At 35.8% G+C, this 20482-nt stretch overlaps 2 protein-coding genes across 3 annotated transcripts; both read right to left on the bottom strand.

Annotated features, from left to right (window-relative positions):
* Positions 1–2916: 2916 nt before the first annotated feature.
* Positions 2917–6204, bottom strand: LOC113688041 (large ribosomal subunit protein eL20z). Its single transcript, XM_027205638.2, has 4 exons — positions 5770–6204; positions 4825–4906; positions 3763–3877; positions 2917–3162 (listed from the first exon to the last, which is right to left on the bottom strand). Exons 1-4 carry the CDS (start codon positions 6008–6010, stop codon positions 3109–3111), a joined length of 492 nt encoding a protein of 163 aa, XP_027061439.2. The 5' UTR covers positions 6011–6204; the 3' UTR covers positions 2917–3108.
* Positions 6205–7902: 1698 nt separating this feature from the next.
* On the bottom strand, positions 7903–12229 carry LOC140007818 (persulfide dioxygenase ETHE1 homolog, mitochondrial-like). Of its 2 annotated transcripts, XM_072051192.1 has the most exons (9): positions 11831–12229; positions 10898–11026; positions 10605–10712; positions 9485–9619; positions 9148–9189; positions 8945–9004; positions 8813–8866; positions 8387–8411; positions 7903–8297 (listed from the first exon to the last, which is right to left on the bottom strand). In XM_072051192.1, exons 1-9 carry the CDS (start codon positions 12083–12085, stop codon positions 8206–8208), a joined length of 900 nt encoding a protein of 299 aa, XP_071907293.1. In that variant the 5' UTR covers positions 12086–12229; the 3' UTR covers positions 7903–8205. The 2 variants fall into 2 exon arrangements, with proteins under 2 accessions (XP_071907293.1, XP_071907294.1); XM_072051193.1 differs by lacking the exon at positions 8945–9004 and having other exon boundaries at positions 8013–8297.
* Between the last annotated feature and the right edge of the window lie 8253 nt (positions 12230–20482).

Genomic DNA, 20482 nt, shown 5'->3' with positions numbered 1-20482 from the left:
TTAGCAGTATGAAGTTGTCGTTTAGTCACATAATTCCTGAAGTTTTAAACATAATTTCCAGTATATTTTCTCTAAAAAAACAAGAGGTGGATTTGACTTTGCATTCATGTTAGATTATCCAAGAATAATGTGTAAAGAGAAACAGCAACAGTTAGCAACTGAATCAGAAAATGACAGTGCCTGAACAAATTCACGAGGACCCAACGATTCCATAACTTGATCACACATCAAAGCAATCCTAAGCACAGGACTTCTTCAGCTGGAAATTATTAGAGGGAGAGCGAGAACATCGACATCACTCTCAAAAATAGCTCCTGAATGCCAAGTTGAATATCGATCTTACTCATGATTCAAGACAATAGCAGCGTTGATGGAAGCCTTTGGCACCGATAATAGCTTTCTTTTGGCATCTTCTTCTATTACTTTTGGACAGACTTTGTCAAATTGGATCACAAGTTTGTCCAATTTTGTAGCACTCTCTATCAGATGAGTGGCAAGCCTCATTTCTCTTTCCTTTCCATTGAAACCCTTTATCTCAACAACCTCGAGGTGATGGGTGATGCTATCTGGCAAGTGTACGTCCTTCCCCAAAAGAGAACTCCGGATATGGAAGAAAGATGCTTTGATGCTCTGGGGTTATGTCTCTGTCAACCTGACATTATATACATAAAATACACATTACAATGGCAAAATTAATTCTATATAACTACGAAATCAAACTAAACTGTCCATATATATATGCAGATATGTGAGGGAAAATTGAGTAAATTTTCAAGGTTTCTGTTTTTTGTGGCAGCTCAATATATCGTAACATAAACGGGCACCTTGATGCACAACTCAGTTAGCCAAAAATCTTAATATGAAATAAAATAACTCAACTAGCTAAAAATCTTTATGTACAGCAGCCCCAAGAATATTGAGTTGAAAATTGACTAACCTCATTGGTAATATATATGCAGTCGTTCTAGCTTAGTCCAAACGTAAAAGCAGTGGCGAAGTATGATATTGTCATCCAGATTGCTTAGATCCAAACTGGTGTGCAATGCCCTCACGTTGCAAAAGTATGAGTCTGAACTTGTTAGATCTTTCTGAGCATTGCTAATAGTTCCCTGAAATCAGGAAGCAAACAGAATCACGAATTGTAGTATTTAACAGTCTTTTAGAATACTCAAACAATACTTAGTATTTGCACATTAATTTGGCCATACGTGCAATATGCTATTCATAGACTCAATGAGACAAAGAGATGGGTTCTCACCCGTATGCCGCTTAACCTCTCTAGGAAATGTGAAGCCTTGGGAACACATGAAACCCTCGAAATTTGATTTCCTGTTGTGGAATAAAGTTGAAATTCATCAAGGTTTGAGCATTCAAAGATGAAGGCGGAACAAGAGACATTATTGAGACAATTATCTCAAACTTTCAGCGCGGAGCTCAAATTTGGTTATTAGACACAAATTTCCGACTTCCAAGTATTTGAGTCTTGTATCACGAATGTCCAGTTTTTTCTAGTACCTAGCACCTATAAGGGTCAAATTCTCCAAGAATATGCAATTGGAAATTATCTTAGCAAGAACTCCATCCACTACGCTCACAGAAACGAGAATTAATGTCTCCAGATTTATACAACCCTCAAAAGCAGATGCATCACGAATCGCTAAATATGTCAGTTCTACCAAACGAAGAGTTCTGCCGCGAAAGAAGTTAGCAGGCCATGTCGTTGTTGGAGGAGGGGCTGGAACGGTTGTCTCTTCCGGAAGGTTCACGGCCATGATTAGGCCAAAAAATTTTGTGCGATTCAGATCACTCCTTGTAACTCGATTTTCACGCCGTGTGGGATCTACAAAAATGTTGTTCTAGTGTTACTCGCTGTTGTTCTATTATTACACATTGTACAAATGATGTTACGCCATATGCAAATGGTGTTACACCTTCCGGAACGGTTGCTCTAACAACCGTTCCAGCCCCGGATCCGTCGTTGTTGGGGTGAATTCTAGTCCAAGTGTACGAACGAGTCTTTTACCAATAAGTGAAATTTGTTCCACGTTGTTTTCTTCCTTCAGATATTCAATTTTGTTCTTCCCGACTCCTCCAGAGTCGGGTTTCCTCGGCTAAGGACTACCTGGAAAACGGAGATGAAACTGTTCTCTTGCGAAAATAGCACTTTTTCAATCTCTTCCGAGTATGATTTTCCCGACAATGACCGGGGACAGAAACCAATATCAATGCGAGTGAGACACTTCCACAAGGATCTCCCATCTGCGGGATAGTATGCTCGTTGCAATCGCTTCTTTTGTGGGAAGATACGAGACTATTGAGCATAACAATGGATCTGGAAGCTCGCTTATTAGGTCCCATGCCTGTCTTTTCGGGCTACAACCTTGGCTTGCCATTCTCAAGAGTTTTCAAGAATCAATGGCCTTCGGTCTTTAGTTTGTTTTCATATAAGAAAACAATCATCCCTTTCCCTCCAGGAAAAGGGGTAAAAAAAAAAAAAAAAGTAATCCCTTAATCCAGTTAACACAAATCCGAAACCGCCACGGGCCTTGGGAGTCGCCCACCATATATCATCTACCAGTTTTGATTAGGCTCAGAAAAGTACTAGCCCATAATCCAGCAATTAGTTAGAGAGTTGTCTGTAGAGACTCGAGTTAGAAGAAATAGCCCAGACACATATAAGTTCTGGTGAAGGCCCAATCTGTCTTTGCAAAGATTACCAGTAATATCCATGAATTAATTTTTTATGCAGTGTCAGGTAACAAATTTTTTATACTGACAGGCTTAAATGGATACGAAATGAACCTAAATTCAAATGCTAGATGTTAACACCGCCGATGCAAAAAAAGAAAGAAAAAAAAAAAAAAAAAAACTCACTATTGATTGCAAGCCTCAAGATGTGTGATTTTTACGCAAACATGGTCGAAAAGAAGCAAACGATGTCGTAGATGGATTTCTCTCACAACATAGTACACAACTACGTTAGGTTTCTGATTTAAGAGGATTCAAAGGATAAAAAAGAAATTATCTTCTTTGCAAACTCATAACAAGTAGATTTAGGCATATACATCCACCCATAATGAACCTGTACAACCCTCTGGAAAGAGATTTTCACCAGTCCCTCTTCGTCGCGCCAACAATAATAGCAATAGTAGCAAGAATGGCCTGTGAATGGGAAAAAATTACAGGTTATGAAGATATGGAACATATTGGGACTCTATCGGCTTTTGTAGAAGATTAAAAACACATCAATGCTGCTAATCCTTCGAGTTTATACTGGCTCGAAAATATTCACTGCAATGTCGTAATGCCTTGAGTGAGCTAGGCTCAACAAGAGATTGAAGAATTTACAAGTCAGGTTGCAGTCTCAAGTCAATTATGGCTACGAAACCTTTTCTTGAAAAACGGGAAAAATGTGAATTTGAGTCCTTCCTACTTCAGTGGTTCATCCAATTCGCTAAAATACAGCACAAATATCGAATCTCACCATCTGAAAGGAAGGACTTTCGAGGCAAACAAGGACTATTTGGATCACATACTACAGTGGACTCTTTTTTGCTTCGAACAAGTTCATAATCAAACAGGCATATCCAATGCAAAAGGACTCCAGAATATTTTGCAAACATATTGAAGAGGAATTTTTCATAGTTCATTGACAAGAAAAAAAAATGACATCCTGATAAGGCAGCAACGATCAGAAAATTAAGGCAGTTGGAAAATCAGCTGCACCCTTTAGTACTATAAAGAGAGTTGAAGATTACTTACAGCAACAGTGCATGTAATATATCCAGGCTTTTCTCGAGGATCAACCTTTGCACAGAGTATGATGAATGCAGCAAAATACCAGGGGATTGCAGCAAGAAAGAACCCAATGATAAACCTGTGGAAAACAATGCATCTCAGAATTATGTAAAGAAACTGTAAAATCTAAGTGTTACGCAAACTTTTATTACATGTAAAAGAGATGTTTAACAAAATAACATATTAATATTCAGTCATTTTCTTCATCTTACATCACATTTGCAACATGTTTAACTTGACAATAGCCAATATAGAATATTGATATCCAAATAGAACAATTCTTGATAACCATAGCAGTTCTTTTGAGGATATAGTAGTCTGCAACTAAAAGGTTTCCGATAAAAACTTCAATAGCAAATCTAGCATCACTTTCTGTATCATGTAGATTTGTTATCGTACTATTCTAGAACATTACTAGAAAACAAGCTTGTGAAAATGGATAAGTTTTCGGCAAGCCAAACTTATCCGTAGCTATCTCAGTAAGTGGACATGTTTATATGCTGTACATAGCTTTGTATAATATCGAAAATGATGTAACTACATGATAGCCTATTCAGCATCCTTCCTCTCCATTATCAGAATAAAACAGATCATGCTTCAGAGCTATAGTTCTAATTGTCAGAGGAAAGCCTATGCACTACAGTCTATTCCTAATTAAGGCTCCAACAGCTACTCATAAAAATCAATTTCTCTCAAGGTTTCCCTGTTGGAAACCTGAGGTAGAATAAGCAATATTAAGGATAAAGATGAAAAGCATAACTATAATTTCAACTTCTTCCTGTCTTCAAAATCCAATAAAACTTGAAAAGCCTTGGCTAATGCAAGCAGAATGATCAACAATTCATTGGGAAGGAAAAAGACAAACCAGACACACCTTTTCTTAGAATAGAAATTCAGATTTCATAAAGACCAAAAGAAACCAGAGAGAGAGAGAGAGATAGAGAGAGAGAGAGAGAACACCCTATAGAACAGCAGATAAAATTACAAGATGGCTCATTGAAATTCATTAACAAAGTAACCACTTACAGGAACCAGCCAAGGCCAATGCCACAGCAAGGGAGACGACGCTGTCTTCCTGTTACAGGTGTTCCCTCGGCAACAGTATGTCCTGGTATGGCAATGATTATCCAAATTACAATGGTCAAGCTAGACAAAATTTGTAATCACAGCATAAAGTTAAATCAACAGGGTTTACAGCCTGATATCATTATACCCTTCCCATCACAGTAAAAATGACTCGGGCTCAGTTAAATAAAAGATATCAATACAGACACAAATCAGAAAGGCAGTGTTTGGTCGCCCATATGTGAATTGGAAGTGGAATCATGCTTTGTAGAAATTCCATTTAAGGCTCCAAAGATCTCACAAGGAACCAAACAAAGCCTTTAACGCGTTGCACTGTCCTTTACTCTGTCCTAAATACAGCATAATGAAAGCAGGGTGGTAATGTAAATCACTAACACATGATCTGATACACCATCTCTCAACTTATATTTACGACAACTAGTTAAAAAGCATGCTTTGGAGTTTGGACAAACAAGAACAACATATTTTCAGCATCATTTAATAAGAGAAATTGAATTGTTATTGGAATCATGCTGTGAACAAATGCAACTCAAATCCTGTAGCATACACTGCAATATGCAGTTCTCATAAGGAAACAATATAAAGCCTAAATTTGCCACTTGACTCAAATTAACCAAAAAAAAAAAAAAGAAAACAAAAGGATAATTAATCCCACTTCAAATCATCATTTCATTTTTGTTTTCCTTTGTAAATCACTTAATTTTCTTTAAAGACAAAAATAAAAATTTGATCTTTTCTCAGTTCCTTCTAGCTTTTCTTGATTAACTGACTTGGGAAAACTCATATCTACTGCTCTAGAAATGAAAGTATTTTCAAAATATATAGTAAAAGAAAAATTTTTAAAAAGAAGAAAGAGGCTTCCAGTGTTTGAAGAGATTAGTTTACCCGGGACAGCCTGATAACCATGAGCATAGTATGGTCGATCTGAGGCACCTGGAGGTGGGACCGGCTGAGGGAAGCCGATCACTGGTTGAGGAGGGTAGTTGGCTACTCCTTGGAAAGTTCCATATTCGGGTGGTGGTGGCGGTGGTGGTGGTGGTGATTCTTGTTTTTCTTCGTCATCATGGTGGTGGGATATGTGGTGGTGGTGGTGGGAGCGGTAGCTCTCTTTCCCATCGTCACTCATTTTTCTTAGGCTAGAAGGATATTTCCTTGACTAGGTAAATGAATGAAGAAATTTGATTGATTGGAAGTATAAGTCGAAAATTAAAACAAAATTAAGTGCAATAATTGAACTTGGCTTTTTGGCTTTTGTTAGTTGGGGTAGCTCTGGCTTTGTCCATGCCCCTGATCCTGAAGAGTAAAGGAACAGTAATGGGAATAGGTCCCTGATCAGCTTTAGCGCTCTCAATTCTCATCTGTAACAAGAATACACATGATACTGTGCACTTGAGATCCTCGGTGACATGTTTTCTATGTCAATTCAATGCCACCAATAGTATTGTGCCAAGTGTCATGTTATTATTTACCCTTGTGTTAAATCAAGCCAAATTAAATTATTAGAAAATTAAAATGTAAATAATAACATGACACTTGGCACAACATTATTGGTGGCATTGGATTGGCATAGAAAATATGTCACCGAGGATCTCAAGTGGGTACCGTGGGACCTCCCCATAGTACATCTATTTAAGCATTTTTTTTAATAAAAAAGCAAATTTTATTATGCTTGTACATCTATTTAAGCATTTTTTTTTTATAAAAAGCAAAATTTATTTTGCTAAAAATCGTGCGATTTGATTAATATTATAGAAATCTACACCAATGGACATACACTAGATATAACAACGTATCTACAATTTAATAGATACAAATATTTGAAAAAATATGAATAAGCCTGTGCACTGCCATCGCGAAATTTTACTTGTCAGATCTAAAATAAAATTCAAATCAAACAACAAATAAGAAGAAAAATGCACCAAAATCTAACTAGGAGCTCCTACAAAAATAACCAAAAAAAAAAAAAAATTCAGTAGTAACCTTTAGGAGAGATAGAGAACTCTCATTAAGAAATTGTAGAAGAGAATTTATTAGAAAAAATAAATTAAAAATAGGGTCTCTCTCCTAAAGAGAAAGGCCTTCTGAGAAGAAGAGAAAAAGTACAGAAAAATTGGAGAAGAAGTAAAAGAATTCTGAGACTTGTATCTAAGCATTTTCTCTACATGTAAATAAACTATAATGAAAATATGAGTCCTGCACTTTTAATCAAATATCAGATCAGATACATATGAAAATTGTTAATATAAATGAAGAAGAATCATAACATCCTCCTATGAGGTCATGATGGCACGGTTTAAATCGTTGATTAAGTTGTTAACCAATGCGGGTTAAGAGCATGGCAATTGGGGATTAAGAGTATTTGGTTGTAGGACCAAGTGCATTCATGAAACTAATCCTAAAGACTGAGGCTTCAGTAACACAAGTTGACTTGCTGCTACTGAGAACATGTTTCCAAATAGCTTGGCAGTTGTCGTCATGCTAAATATGTATGATTATATTTGATCAGTCTGCATTAGCCAGCTGGGCAAGATCTGATCATAGTTCAAGTATTCACGATCTAGATTTATTTTTTTTTATATTTTTTTTCTTTTCTGGGTCAAGAACGTTTCACACACACACACACACACACACACACACACACACATATATACATATATATATATATATATATATATATATATATATATATATATATATATATATATATATATGCATCATGCGAACTCATGCTCGGGTGCGGTTGACGTCTGACGAGGACCTTGGCATCCCAGCTCACACGATTCTCGCTGGATTTGCGTTCTTGATCCTGATATGATTATCTTTGGCATTATCAGATGAAGAGTTAAAAGAGCTTTCGTGCTACACTAATGGACTAAAAATCCTATGGTGTACTAGAAGTAATTTCCTGGAAGCTTCTTTGAACTTTGTCCCTTGTCCAACTTATCCTCAACAACTGTTGTTTCATTCTTCAAGGAGGCAGGACGTTTTACCTCTAAAGTGGTGCAGCAAGAAAATCAGTTGTTTCCAATCAGTTGTTTTCCAGTAGTATTATTCAGGAATTCACAGACCCCTTTGCCAAAAGTTTAAGCACAAGCATGTTAGATGTGTTTTTTGCGTATTCCACCCCATTTTCCAGTAAAATCATGGACCTATTATTGCGTAATATTATTATACACCACTTTCAAGGATGCTTCAGGCGACACATTGGTTGGCATGCAGCCGAGTAGCAGAGATGTTTTCACTCTTCCTTATTCACATGTGAAATCCTGCACTTGGATGAGAAAGTCCTCCGAGGGAATGGTAATATGCTCGCCAAAAACTTTAATTGGCTTTGGATTCCACATCTTGCAATCCACAAAGCACGTTTGCAGGGACTGCTACGTCCATCATCTTTGGGTATGGCAAGTTCAGATCTGTCATTAGATGAAAAATAATGATATTTTCATTTCAGTCAAATGTGCAGAATATGTATTCATTCCTAGTACTGAGAAGTATCACTTACTCTCCATGATGCCTTTGAATCCGGCCTGCATAAGCATACGCACAGTTAGAACCATAGTCAGACAGACATTCACGGCACAGGGAACAAGTGCAGAAAAGAAAAAAAGAAATGATCTGTGATTAATTCATGACATTGATCATGCTTAAGCAAGACGCTGTAGGATTATTTCTCCAGACTTTTTAGTCGCGGAAGAGTGCTCTGGATGACTCCTAATGCATAGTGGACGACATGTATACATTTCAGGTCAACTATATCACCTAAAATCCCTGTCACGTATAAAGATCTTAACCAAACAAAAACCAGGTTTTTTATTCAATACCACATTTCTTTGGCAAGATACTGTCTCTGAGAACAAGCAACTCAGAGTTTTGCGCATAAGTGGACATTCAAGGCAATGAACCGTAATCAACAGAAACTGGAAACTACCTCATCCTTGGTCAAGCGAGGATTATACTTCATCTCCTCTCCCACAGTACTAACCTGGAAAAGAAAAATGACTATACATAAGCAATTTGTTTGTATAGTGAGAACAAAGAATATTAATGATTCTTTTCTTACTGTGAATCCCTTATAGTCGTGAGCAGGATACACCAATGTATCTTTTGGCAGCGTGAAGATCTATGCCAACAAGATGACAGAGGTAAGAAGAAAAACATAGCTTAGAGCAAGGAGAAGACAAAAGACACCAATATTTTTCACTTCCTAGTGCTACCATAAGCTCTTAAGCACTCCCATATGCAAGAAATAATTGCAGTCCTTGCCTGTGTATGTACTGATTTGTATAAAGTCTCGGAACTTCCACCCTGAAAGGAAATATAGATGCCAATGTCAGAATTGATTCTCTGAAGTAGAAAACTGAATTCTCTGATCTTAGTGTGCAACTTAAATTCAACAACAAAATGGATTTCTGAGCTTGAAACCACAACATCCACATATAGTTTACTGCACTGCCCTAGTTCTGGTGTTTAGTGCTCTATAAAAAATATCATAAATAAAATATTCTTCAAAAGGGAAATTTTTTCTGAGTTACGGAAGAAAAAGTGTGTTTGACACAGTCAAGGAAATATAAATCTACACGTCCTTGCTAAGAAGCTGTACCTGAAAATCTGTCCTACCACATCCACGAATCAATAGAGCATCACCGGTGAAAGCCATTCTTGGTTGAGGTTGATCAGGCCCATCCCCAGTAACATATGTCACACAACCTAATGTATGACCTGGTGTAGCACGAACCTGCCATCCAGACACCAGCTGTTGAGGCAGCTCTGATAGGCATAATTACAAAGTCTAGCCACCAAACTGAAGAAAGTAATTAAATCCTAGTTTCATACGCTTGTAAGTTTACCTATCATAGACTAAATCAGATAATATCTCCCTCATTAAACCCTTGCAAAAGTGCAACACACGATGATTACTAACAAAATAAATGCAAATCAAGAACATCACTTTGACACCATAGGTACCTCATATGTTCTTAACATTCAACACAAGTTCATAATAGCAACTATTTACTATTTTGGCAGGCAACAGTAGGTTGTTCGTTCACATGATTGCACAGCTCACTCTTGCAAAACGTCACATCACAAAACCAAGGATTCATCTTGCTTAAATGATTATCTGTCATGGTTGACAGTTTTAAATGGATAATCCTTTTTCCATTTACATTTCATAAAGACACCAGTAAAAAACAAAATGTCTACAATGAATATGATAACTACAGTTTTTCCTTATAACATCTCAGTTTTGTTTCTTACCATAAATTTTACTTCAAACATCCTCACTCCTGAAACAAGGAACTCCATTTTCTGATCATTTTGTTACTCCAAACGTTACTTACTGGTTAATTTAGCATAATAATAGGCTATAGAATATATTCTTACTCTTAAAAAGAAATGCTCCAAAAAGTTCTTTTCTTTTTTCTTTTTTTTTCCTAAGACCTAGTATAAGCTATAATGAGATCAGAAGGCTCAAGTGTATTGAAATTACTAAAATGTTGACCATCACACAGTGAATGAAATTAAGAATAGTTGCATTTTCATGAAAAGTAGTACATGCTCAAACCATAATTCAGGAATCAAGGCTATATGCAGTGGTTAAATCCTTCATGAGGTATTATGAGTCAACTAACTTTAACAAGAAACCAGTTAAGCAGCAGTACTTGCATTATGTCTAACAATGTAAGACATGAGACAGAACTGAATAAATGTGTTCTACATACCTCAAGAAACAGATCACCAAAATAGACTTTGTCACCAGGTTCAATTAGAAGATCAGCTTGTGCATTGCTTGCTTTAGATATGATAGATTTTACCCCTGGAACCTTACTCTACAGTATAGAAAACAAGTAAACCATAGTCAATTGAAATGGTGATAAAATCTACTTTATGATGGCAGATAGCCATCTAGTGAACACAGTATCTTTGTCCTCCTAGTGTTATTTTGATGAGTGCCAGTTAAGCATTACAAAATGAACCATGAAAAGGGTCAGTCCAAAAGGTATACAAGGCCTACCTTGATCAAGCCAGTGCTGGTAACATGATCAGCATGTACATGAGTGTTGATAGCATAGATAAGCTTCAAACCAAGTTCTTTGACAAGAGATAGATCCCTTTCTGCTGTTTTATCTACTGGGTCAACCAACTGCACTTGGAGTATTCAAATCAACATACCCTTCAAATCTTAAAACAACAAAGAAAATCAACTAATAGACGTATTATTCTCCATGGGAGAGACGTCTGAAGCATCATAACCACAATTTAAACACGTACATGAATCGCATTACACAAATCGGTTTAAAAGCCAATCTTGCTACAATAACCGCAGGATGGTACATCTCTCCTGTCTAAGGTATCAGGGCAAAACTTGAATATAATTGGAACTAGAAAGTACAATATGAAAACCATCAGTTACAATCAGGAAAACCTGAGCTCGGAGCATTGTTTGGCCTCCATGGCCAGACAAGTCCGGACCTTTCATGACACGGAACCGAACTTGTTTCAGTTCTCATTTCACGAGATCAGTCTTATGATCTTCATCTATAATAGTATTAAAATAACTCAGTCTCTTTCCACTTTTATTGCAAAACCATTTAATGATTCTAAACTTTTTTTCTCATGACCTTACACTCTTTCAAACACTTAGTGGTCCACCATATGAATGTGTCACACCAAAAATTCCAAAAAGCCCAACCTAACACTCGCATTTCCCAAATTTATACTACTAATTTGAAAACTATTCAAACTATAAAGCACAAGATTTCAAACACAAAAACAGAGCTTATTGACAAAATCTTTTCCCAAAAAAACCCATCTTGCAAAGTACAGTAACTTAATTCATCACTACCCTTAATTTGAAACAATCCGAAAGCCACACGAACAATTTCAGAAATCAAACAATAAGTATTAAAAAATAGTTCTAAAGTGAAAAGAGAAGCAATATTTATACCAGGGCAGGTTTATCAGGGTGAGAAGCATCTGCAAGGAGATAGGTGTAAGTAGAAGAATCCTTCTCAAACAGCTGCCGGAAAAGAAGCTTCTTTGAGCCTGATAATTGAGACTCAGACGCCGTTGTGTAAGAACCCATTTGCGAGCTTAGCTTATTCAAGAAAAGAAAACGGTTCCGCGTATGAGGCTTATAAACTGGAGATGATGATGATGAGATTGGAGATGGAAAGAAACTTAATAATCGAAAGCGTAGCATTTGTGCTGTGAAGAATATAGTAGCATTATAACAAGAAATGCTAATCTAATATCGATTCAATCAAGAGGGGGTTTGTTTGTCAGCTGTTCATGGTCCATAACAGCTTGGCTGGGGTGATGAATTATGACGGAGTTTTCGGATATGTTGGATTTGTTTAGTGCGTAACCAGTCGTGATCATGTTCGGTACTGTCCAATAATAAAGCGAGATGGGAACTGGGAATGGGCAAATGGCGGTGTCGTGCTTTCCCAGGTGCGATTTTCGGATTGGGACTTAATGATGTGATCGGTGGCAACGCTTGTTGCGGTTACAACGGACGATGCTGTCTGCTTCTTGTCTTTGTGGCCTGGTAGTTAACTCCCAGCCTTGTCTACCTCCTCGGTCACGCTTTCAAGAGGCACAGCACTCTAATGCGCCCGAATGGGCACTTTAGGCAATGACTAATGGTCTGATACCATGATGCTCTAGTTTATTTTCATTGGGAATGAATCCTTAATTAATTAAATTGAGTGTAAATACTATTTGGCAGTCCTCAACTCTAAGGCTGGATTTGATAAAATTGAAATCTGAAATCTGAAATTTGAATCTATTAAATTATTGAATTGTTAAGTATTAAATCTAATACATTTAAGTATATATCATATTCAGTGATAAGTGAATAGTTTATCACTTAATTTTTAGAGCAAATTTTGCCTAGAAAATTCAGTGCTACTTGATTAATTCAGATGTTCAATTTTTGGTTATCAAACGGTTTGAATGTATTAAGATCTGAATCCATTAAATTTAAGTTCTAAATTGGGTTATCAAACAAGGCCTAATGCTGCATTTGACAAAATTGGAGTCTGAAAATTGAAATCTGATGTTTGAATCCATTAAGTTATTGAATTGTTAAATTATTAAATTTGAATTTTGAGTGTATATCAATTTAAGTGATAAATGAATAATTTATCACTTATTTTTAAGAGCAAGTTTTGATTAAAAAATTCAGTGTCACTTAATTCATTCAGATGCTCAAATTTTTGTTATCAAATACGTTTGAATATGTTAAGATCTGAATCCATTAATTTTAAACGTTGAATTAAAATATCAAACAGGGCTAAGACACCTGCCTAATGATTGGGCCAACCCAATGGTATAAACTCTTGTTAAACTCTACAAGAAAGAGTGCAAGAAGCCGACCGAGACCCAGATGGTAAGAGGAACATCCCACAATCTGGGAGGAGTATACACGTACCGTTGCCAAGTTCGGATTTGAATCCCTCACCCTGGCAGCTGCCAGGAGCACATCAAGAGTGACCCTTAACAAACATTCTAAATCTTTTTTGTTTTAATTTTAGAAGAACAAAGGGACACTTAAATGGTAATAGTAGAAAAACATAATATTTAAGCTTAAATGGTTTTTTTTTTTTTTGGTGATTTTAGAGTGGGAAATTGCACAGTGTTGTAGAAAAACACACTAGTAGAGCAATGTATGCTAGAGAAAAACATAGGGATACATAGGTTTTTCCTTCTATGTCATGTTTGCTTCATTCACAGTCTCTCTTTCTAAAACCACAAGGCTGAATTTGCAATTTCCTCTAAAAGCGGTATTCGAGAGTCAGGATTGGGAATCGGGCCCCTAAAGCGAGAAGTAACAGTGAGATGGCCCAAGGTTCTTTTATTGCGTTATAGAAATCAACGCCTTGAATTTACGTTGGTCAATTTTACCTTGAAAAGTTCTACTCCTACTAGTTTTTGGAATTAATGTGTGACCAATTCAGCTAAGCTCGTAAAGACATTACTTTTAGTACTAAAATCTTTGACTTCCTCTCTCCCCTTTATAAGGATTAAATTCTTCTCCCTAGAACCCAAAAAAAAAGAAGGAAAAAAAATCCTCACAATAGGAAGTAAAGCCTCAGGATTTAGTCCTACTTTTACTTTTCAGAAAACAACCTTCAAGAAAGAGAGGACTTTCGTCATTCTTTTTACTTTGCTTTGGATTAATGTTATATACGTGTTAGCGTAAAAAAAAAATTTTTTTACACTAAGAGTGTGTGTATATGTATACACACACATTTCCTTTTCTCTTGAACTATGAATTTTCATATCCTTTTTATTTTTCCCTTTTCTCTCAAACTATGAAATTTCATAACGTGGTAACTTTGATAGAGCAAATGACATAAAGAATTTTCTCCTCGAGACCCATTTCATACTCCATTCAGAAATTAACGCAAAAGATGAGAATCTTATACCCTGTTTGATAACCAATTCAATACTTAAATTTAATGGATTCAGATCTGAACATATTCAGGCCGTTTAATAACCAAAATTTGAGCATCTAAATTAATTAAGTGATAGTGAATTTTCCAAGCAAAACTTGCTCCCAAAATTAAGTGATAAACTATTCACTTATCACTAAATGTAATATGCGCTCAAATATATTAGATTTAATATTTAACAATTCAATAATTTAATAGATTCAGATTTCAAATTTCAGACTTCAATGTTATCAAATGCACCCTTACTATCTTAGTGAACATGTTCAAGGTTAGAAGACTATCTTAGTGAGCATGTTCAAGGTTAGAAGATTAAATCAACATTATTACATTAACCAACCTTTCCAACTATGATCCTAGCCAAGAACCAATGGACCTAGTGAAATGCGTATTCTAGATACGCAGGTCAACACTCAACAGGGATGTGTTTTCGTGGGGTTTGGGTTTGGAGACTATGATATAATCTGTTAGAAAAGGGGCACTAGATTAGAGAGATTAACACATAATTGTGACCTTCCACCTAACTAGTGGTGCCATGGATATTTAGCTAAATTCCTTGATGTGCCACTTGTACCAATACTACTCTTTTTTTTTTTTTTTTTCGGGAGTAACTTGTACCAATACTCAAGGATGCAAATCATCTAATTTTATTTTTATTTTTTAGAAATGTCCAAATCATCTAATTTGGTTACGTATCTTGGGTTTAATTACGAAGAAGATAAGCCAGGCTGACTTCGTCCTGCGCTTTGTCACACGTTTGCATTGATGTTAACGGCGTCGTAAGGCATTGTTTCAACTTTGAATTTGTGAAGAAAAACAAACTTCATTGGCGAAGAATATTCCGTTATTAAAGCAAATGATTAAAAGAAGGAAAAGTTGAAGTAAAAACTTACTTAAAGGAATGATGCCAAAGAGGTTTTGATTTAATGACTAGAAGTTGAAGTTTCAAAATTTAAAAATTTTATATTTAAATCTCTCTTTCTCCTTCCTTCCTTCCGTACTCTCTAAATCTCACTCCTCTTTATTAAAAAAAAAAAAAAAAAGACATCAAATACAGACTGAAGTACACTGTTACACTCTCTGGAATTTTTGATGAAATGAAACAGTATGCTTTCTCTTAGTGCATCAGGTGAGATTTGAATGTCCGATGGTGCACGTGCACGGAAGCACTCTATGAAGCTATTCTTGACCGTCGGATGGATCAAAGTCAAATGGTTACGTAATGAAGCCAATCTCAAGTGAGTGCCTAAATGTCAATGCCGACAGCTACCGTTATCTGCTTTGAGAAACACGGGGATTGGACAAAAAGATATGGGCACACAAATTGATGGGGAGGAAGGAGGGAAAGCAGTACAAGATCACTAAAAAGAAAGAAAATTTTTTCTGTTCTGTGACCAAGAAGAAAGTTGTGGGGCAGCGGAAAAGGTGAAAGAAAAGAATTCGAAAAAATCAACAACAATAGAGGCGGGTGAAATATGCGCAAATCAGCAAGTTAAAAAAGGAAAAAAGAATGAATAGTTAATGGGCGAAGGGGAGAGATTGCGGGGCAAAGAATCTGAATAGAGGATTGGGGAGCAATTTTTCAGTATAGTTTAATCCTCTTGCAAGAATTGGGCCCAGAAGAGAAGCAGACTGGTAAATTGGTGAAGTGGGCCATGGTCATTTTTATGGTAGACTTATTATGCGTGCTGGTGCTGACGCAGGAGAGCGAGTCAGATATGGCAATGTAACTAAAGTACACTGTTCGTTTGGTACTTACTACTACATGCCACACCCCAAAAAATATTACAAGCCTTATTCTCCGTTGTTTTTAATTTTACAAAATCTGATTATAAAGGCTGATTATTAAGAGTAATAGAGATTGAATACATAGATTTTAGCTATTTTTTTGTTATTAAAAAATCTATTATTAGAATGCAAAAGTAATCGATAATTACAAAAAATCGATTAATCAAAATCATAATATATAATCAGTTAAGATGATCAATGAGAACACGCCTATAATTGATTACTCCAAAAAAAAAAAAAATTATAATGGATGACCCAAAAAATTTCAAATTAATTTTTTTAATATACATGGAGACATAGAAGAAGTATTGGTCAATATACCAGACTCTTGGATTTATATACAAGTGTATTATAATTCTGGTAAATTTTATCTCTTTAAGTATGGTAAAATTAATATGGAATTTATGTCTTGTGTACGCTGTTGAAAAGACTAATTTATTTCTTGCAGTGACATGTATCAAAATAATTTACTTGTAGTTTAAAAATTCATGACAAGATAAATGCCCAGTCTACTACACTTGTGCATGTACAAAAAGATGATAAATAAACATTTCCATTCATCTCATGCATGTTACACGCTAAAATTTGTAGTGCTTATAAGCTATACTAGATGTACATTACTGAGACATTACTAGATGTACTATAGTTAGGCGTTTTAATTCTTTGCCTATAGTTAGGCGTTTTAATTCTTTGCCTATTAGGTCTTGCTTGGATTGCAACTTTCCGTCGGAAAATTACGTTGTTTTTCGTGATCACATTTTTCTATCACCTTTTTCCCTCACATACATCAAATCGCTACAGTAATTTTTCCATGAAAAATGACGGAAAATGCAATCCAAACACAACCTTAGATTATAGAGTAAATGTTCTTCTAAAATAAACGTTCCCTTGAAACAAAATATCATCCTATATTCTAGTGCAAAATTCTTATAAGAATAGATTAAGAAGAATTGAATCCTTGCTTCAAAAAAAAAAAAAAAAAAAAGAAGAAGAAGAAGAAGAATTGAATCCTCGTCCCAGACACAGAGTAAAGCAAAAAGGGCGTGTAAGAAGCACCTGGGAGTAGAGCTGTTAATCGAACCGGGTAGCTCGCGAGCCGAGCTCGACCCGGCTCGATAAGGGCTCGACTCGGCTCGTTTATTGAGAGAAACGAGCCGAGCTCGAGTTCAACTTGATGCTCGTTTAATAGACGAGCCGAGCATAGCTCGACTCGTTTAAGCTCGACAGGCTCGAATAGTAGGGGTATTAGTGTCATTTCATTATGTATTTGATACTCTATAGGCTCGATAGGCTCGACTTCGAACTCGAAACTGCTCGAATAGTAGGGGTATTAACGTCATTTTTATTGTGTATTTGATACTCTACAAGCTCGACAAGCTCGAGCTCGAACTCGATAAGCTCGACTCAATTTTGAACTCGAGTTCGAGCTCGAGCTCGAGTTTTCTACCGAGCATATCGAGTCGATCTCGAATAGTTTGTGAAGCTCGAATTACTAATCGAGCGAGCTCGAGCTGGCTCGATTAGGGGTTCGAGTCGAGCTCGATTATCACATGCTCGAGCTCGACTCGGCTCGTTAACAGCTATACCTGGGAGATACTGATATATCCCACTTCCATAACGGATGATGCAAGAGAAACAAAAAAGTAAAGCTAAAAGGAAGAGGGCCCTCATAAAAATTTGGAGTCCTCTCCGTCTTAGGTCCAATAAACATTAATGTTTGGATATCAAAAAAAATTATTCCAAATAATATTTCGCTTGCATCACAAAAACATTTTCCAACCTACCTTTTTATATTCTCAATCACCTTTTTATCTCACATACATCATATCACAAAAAATGTTACAATAATTATTCCGAATAATATTTCAAATAATACACTATCCAAACAATAGTAACCACTGAGCATTGGCCAGTTGATACTAAAAAGTGACTAAGTTACTCTTCAAAGGATAGGTCGGGGGCTTGAACCCCACTTACAATGAAAGTGAATTTAAAGGAGGTGTCAAAATACTCCTTTAGTCTAGTCAGATTTATATACCTGCTAATCTCTTACAGAGCCTCTCCCCTGTAGAATAAAATAGATTAATGTATACAAATATTATTGATGTCGGAAAAAAAAAAGTTACAGACATTTAATAGTGAGAATTGGTTCTCCAATGAATTTGTGGGTGCAAGTAAGGGTGTAATCGAATCGAGTAGTGCACACTACTCAAACTCGATTCAAGTTAAAAAATTTGGACTCAAACTCGAATTTGAACTCGTCGAACTCTTGAAAATTAAGCTCGAATTCGATTTTATTTTGCATTACTCGAGATTGAATTCAAACTCATGCTTATTGAATCCAATTGAATTTAAGAAATATAAATTTATATTTTATATCATTTTCAGAAAAAAAGGGACAAATTAGACATTTCATATTAATAAATAAAAAATAAAAAAACATATGTGTGTATGTGTGAAGCTTGATTGAATTCGACTAAGTTTAACGAGCTTTCGAGTTTCACATATTAAGAACGAACTCGACTCGTCAAATGGTTTGAGCTGCTCAAACTTGAGCTCAAACTCGATCAATGAGAGTTCGTACTCGAGTTTTGACTGAACAAGCTCGCGAACTACTCAATCAAGTTCGATTTGTTTGCACCCCTAGGTGCAAGGCAAAGATGATTATAATTTAGTACGGTTGTTGTCTAGTTTGTTATACTTCTTATAATATATCGTGTTCATCTTTCATAGACTGTTGTATTTCTTATAAGATTTATTGTGCACAAATAAAATCCATACTTATAATAAATAAAAATACAATAAGATGCACACAACAGAATAATATAAGGTCTGCATAGATTGGATTTTTTTTTTAAAAAAAAATGTACCATATATATATATATATGTAGAAAAGTTTTGTTCGTATGATATGTTTTAGGGTGTTTTTTAAATTTTGAATATTTTTTAAGGCTTTTTTAAAATTTTAGAATTTTGGGATATTTTAGGAGAAGTTGGGGATTGGTGGGTAAGGGTGGTGGTAAAGAAAGAAAGGGGTAGTGTTTTTTTTTTTTTTTTTTTTAAAGCTTTGTTATACTAATACATTTACAGTGTGTTAGTGTAAATTTGTATTTGAAAAAAACTGTTTTTTGACGAAAAACACTAATTCATACATAGCCATATAAATATATTCCAAAACATGAAACAAATAAGTCAATCACAACCCCACCTGTTTGGACTTTGGATTCCGAATTCGTCCAATTCAAACCTTATACTGTATATTTTGGCACTGCCTTGTGCATATTCACCAGAATATTTTCTGTACACTAATCATGCGGGAATGTACGCCATCAAACTAAGGAGGCCTTTATCAGGGATTCAGGATTGTCCCGAACAGCTGCAACGTGCAACCTGCTGTGGAGGGCCTGGAGGTGGAGGTCCCCCGGACCACGGCCGTGGAGTTGTTAGCATTAATGAATCATCAGACAGCATGGCAACGTCGGCAAGCAGTCGCTTTTCCCGGCCGGCCCTACCTCACGACACCTTATCCGCCATTGTATCCAAACCTTGACCTTGGGTTTGTTTGGATTGTGGTTTATTTTCAAAATATATTTGCTTACATCATCATTATAATTTTCAATACATCTTTTTATCTTTTCAATTATCTTTTTATCTCATATACATCACATCATAAAAAGTGTTACAGTAAAAATATCTCTAATAATTCACAATCCAAACAAACCCCTTATTCGGGTGTTAAAAAGCTAGTACGCGGTTAAGCAAGCATGAAGCTTTTTTCTGAAACAAGAAATAGCAGTTACTGTAGTTATCACATATTACCGGAGATTCCATTGTCAGATTATCTGCCAAGTCATAGTGCCAAATTATCCCAATTGCTTTATCCCAATTTGTAGTCATCTTTACGATAATAAATAATAAAGCCTGTGTAGTTAATCTGATGTTTATTTTCAAATTTATTTTTATCTCTATTATCAACTCGCACACAAATTCTACGCAATCAAAACTATTTCTCTCCGGTCTTTCTTTCGATAGGGTGATGTTTGAATTGTAGTTTTTCACAGCAAAATTTTTAAGTTTTTCATGAATGTATTTTTTAATTATCTTTTTTATCTCACACGCCTCAAATTTCTATAATAAATATTTCTACATAAATTTCAAAAAATAGCAATCCAAATGGACCTAAGTTTTCATTATTCCAGTGGAAGAAATCTTATTATTAATAAGTAAATTTTCCACCAAAGAAGGTGCTGGTGGGATCGTATTTTAACAGATCCACATCTTGCAAAAGATGAAAATTATTAGTTCATGCGTGTGGTCTAAACCACGCGCTGCTGCCTCCGACCCTTGCACTGCGC

This window comes from Coffea arabica, chromosome 5c, assembly GCF_036785885.1.
Source record: "Coffea arabica cultivar ET-39 chromosome 5c, Coffea Arabica ET-39 HiFi, whole genome shotgun sequence".
In the NCBI taxonomy this organism is placed as follows: Eukaryota; Viridiplantae; Streptophyta; class Magnoliopsida; order Gentianales; family Rubiaceae; genus Coffea; species Coffea arabica.
Note: the sequence above shows the minus strand (reverse complement) of the source record. Positions and strands in the feature narration are given on the sequence as shown.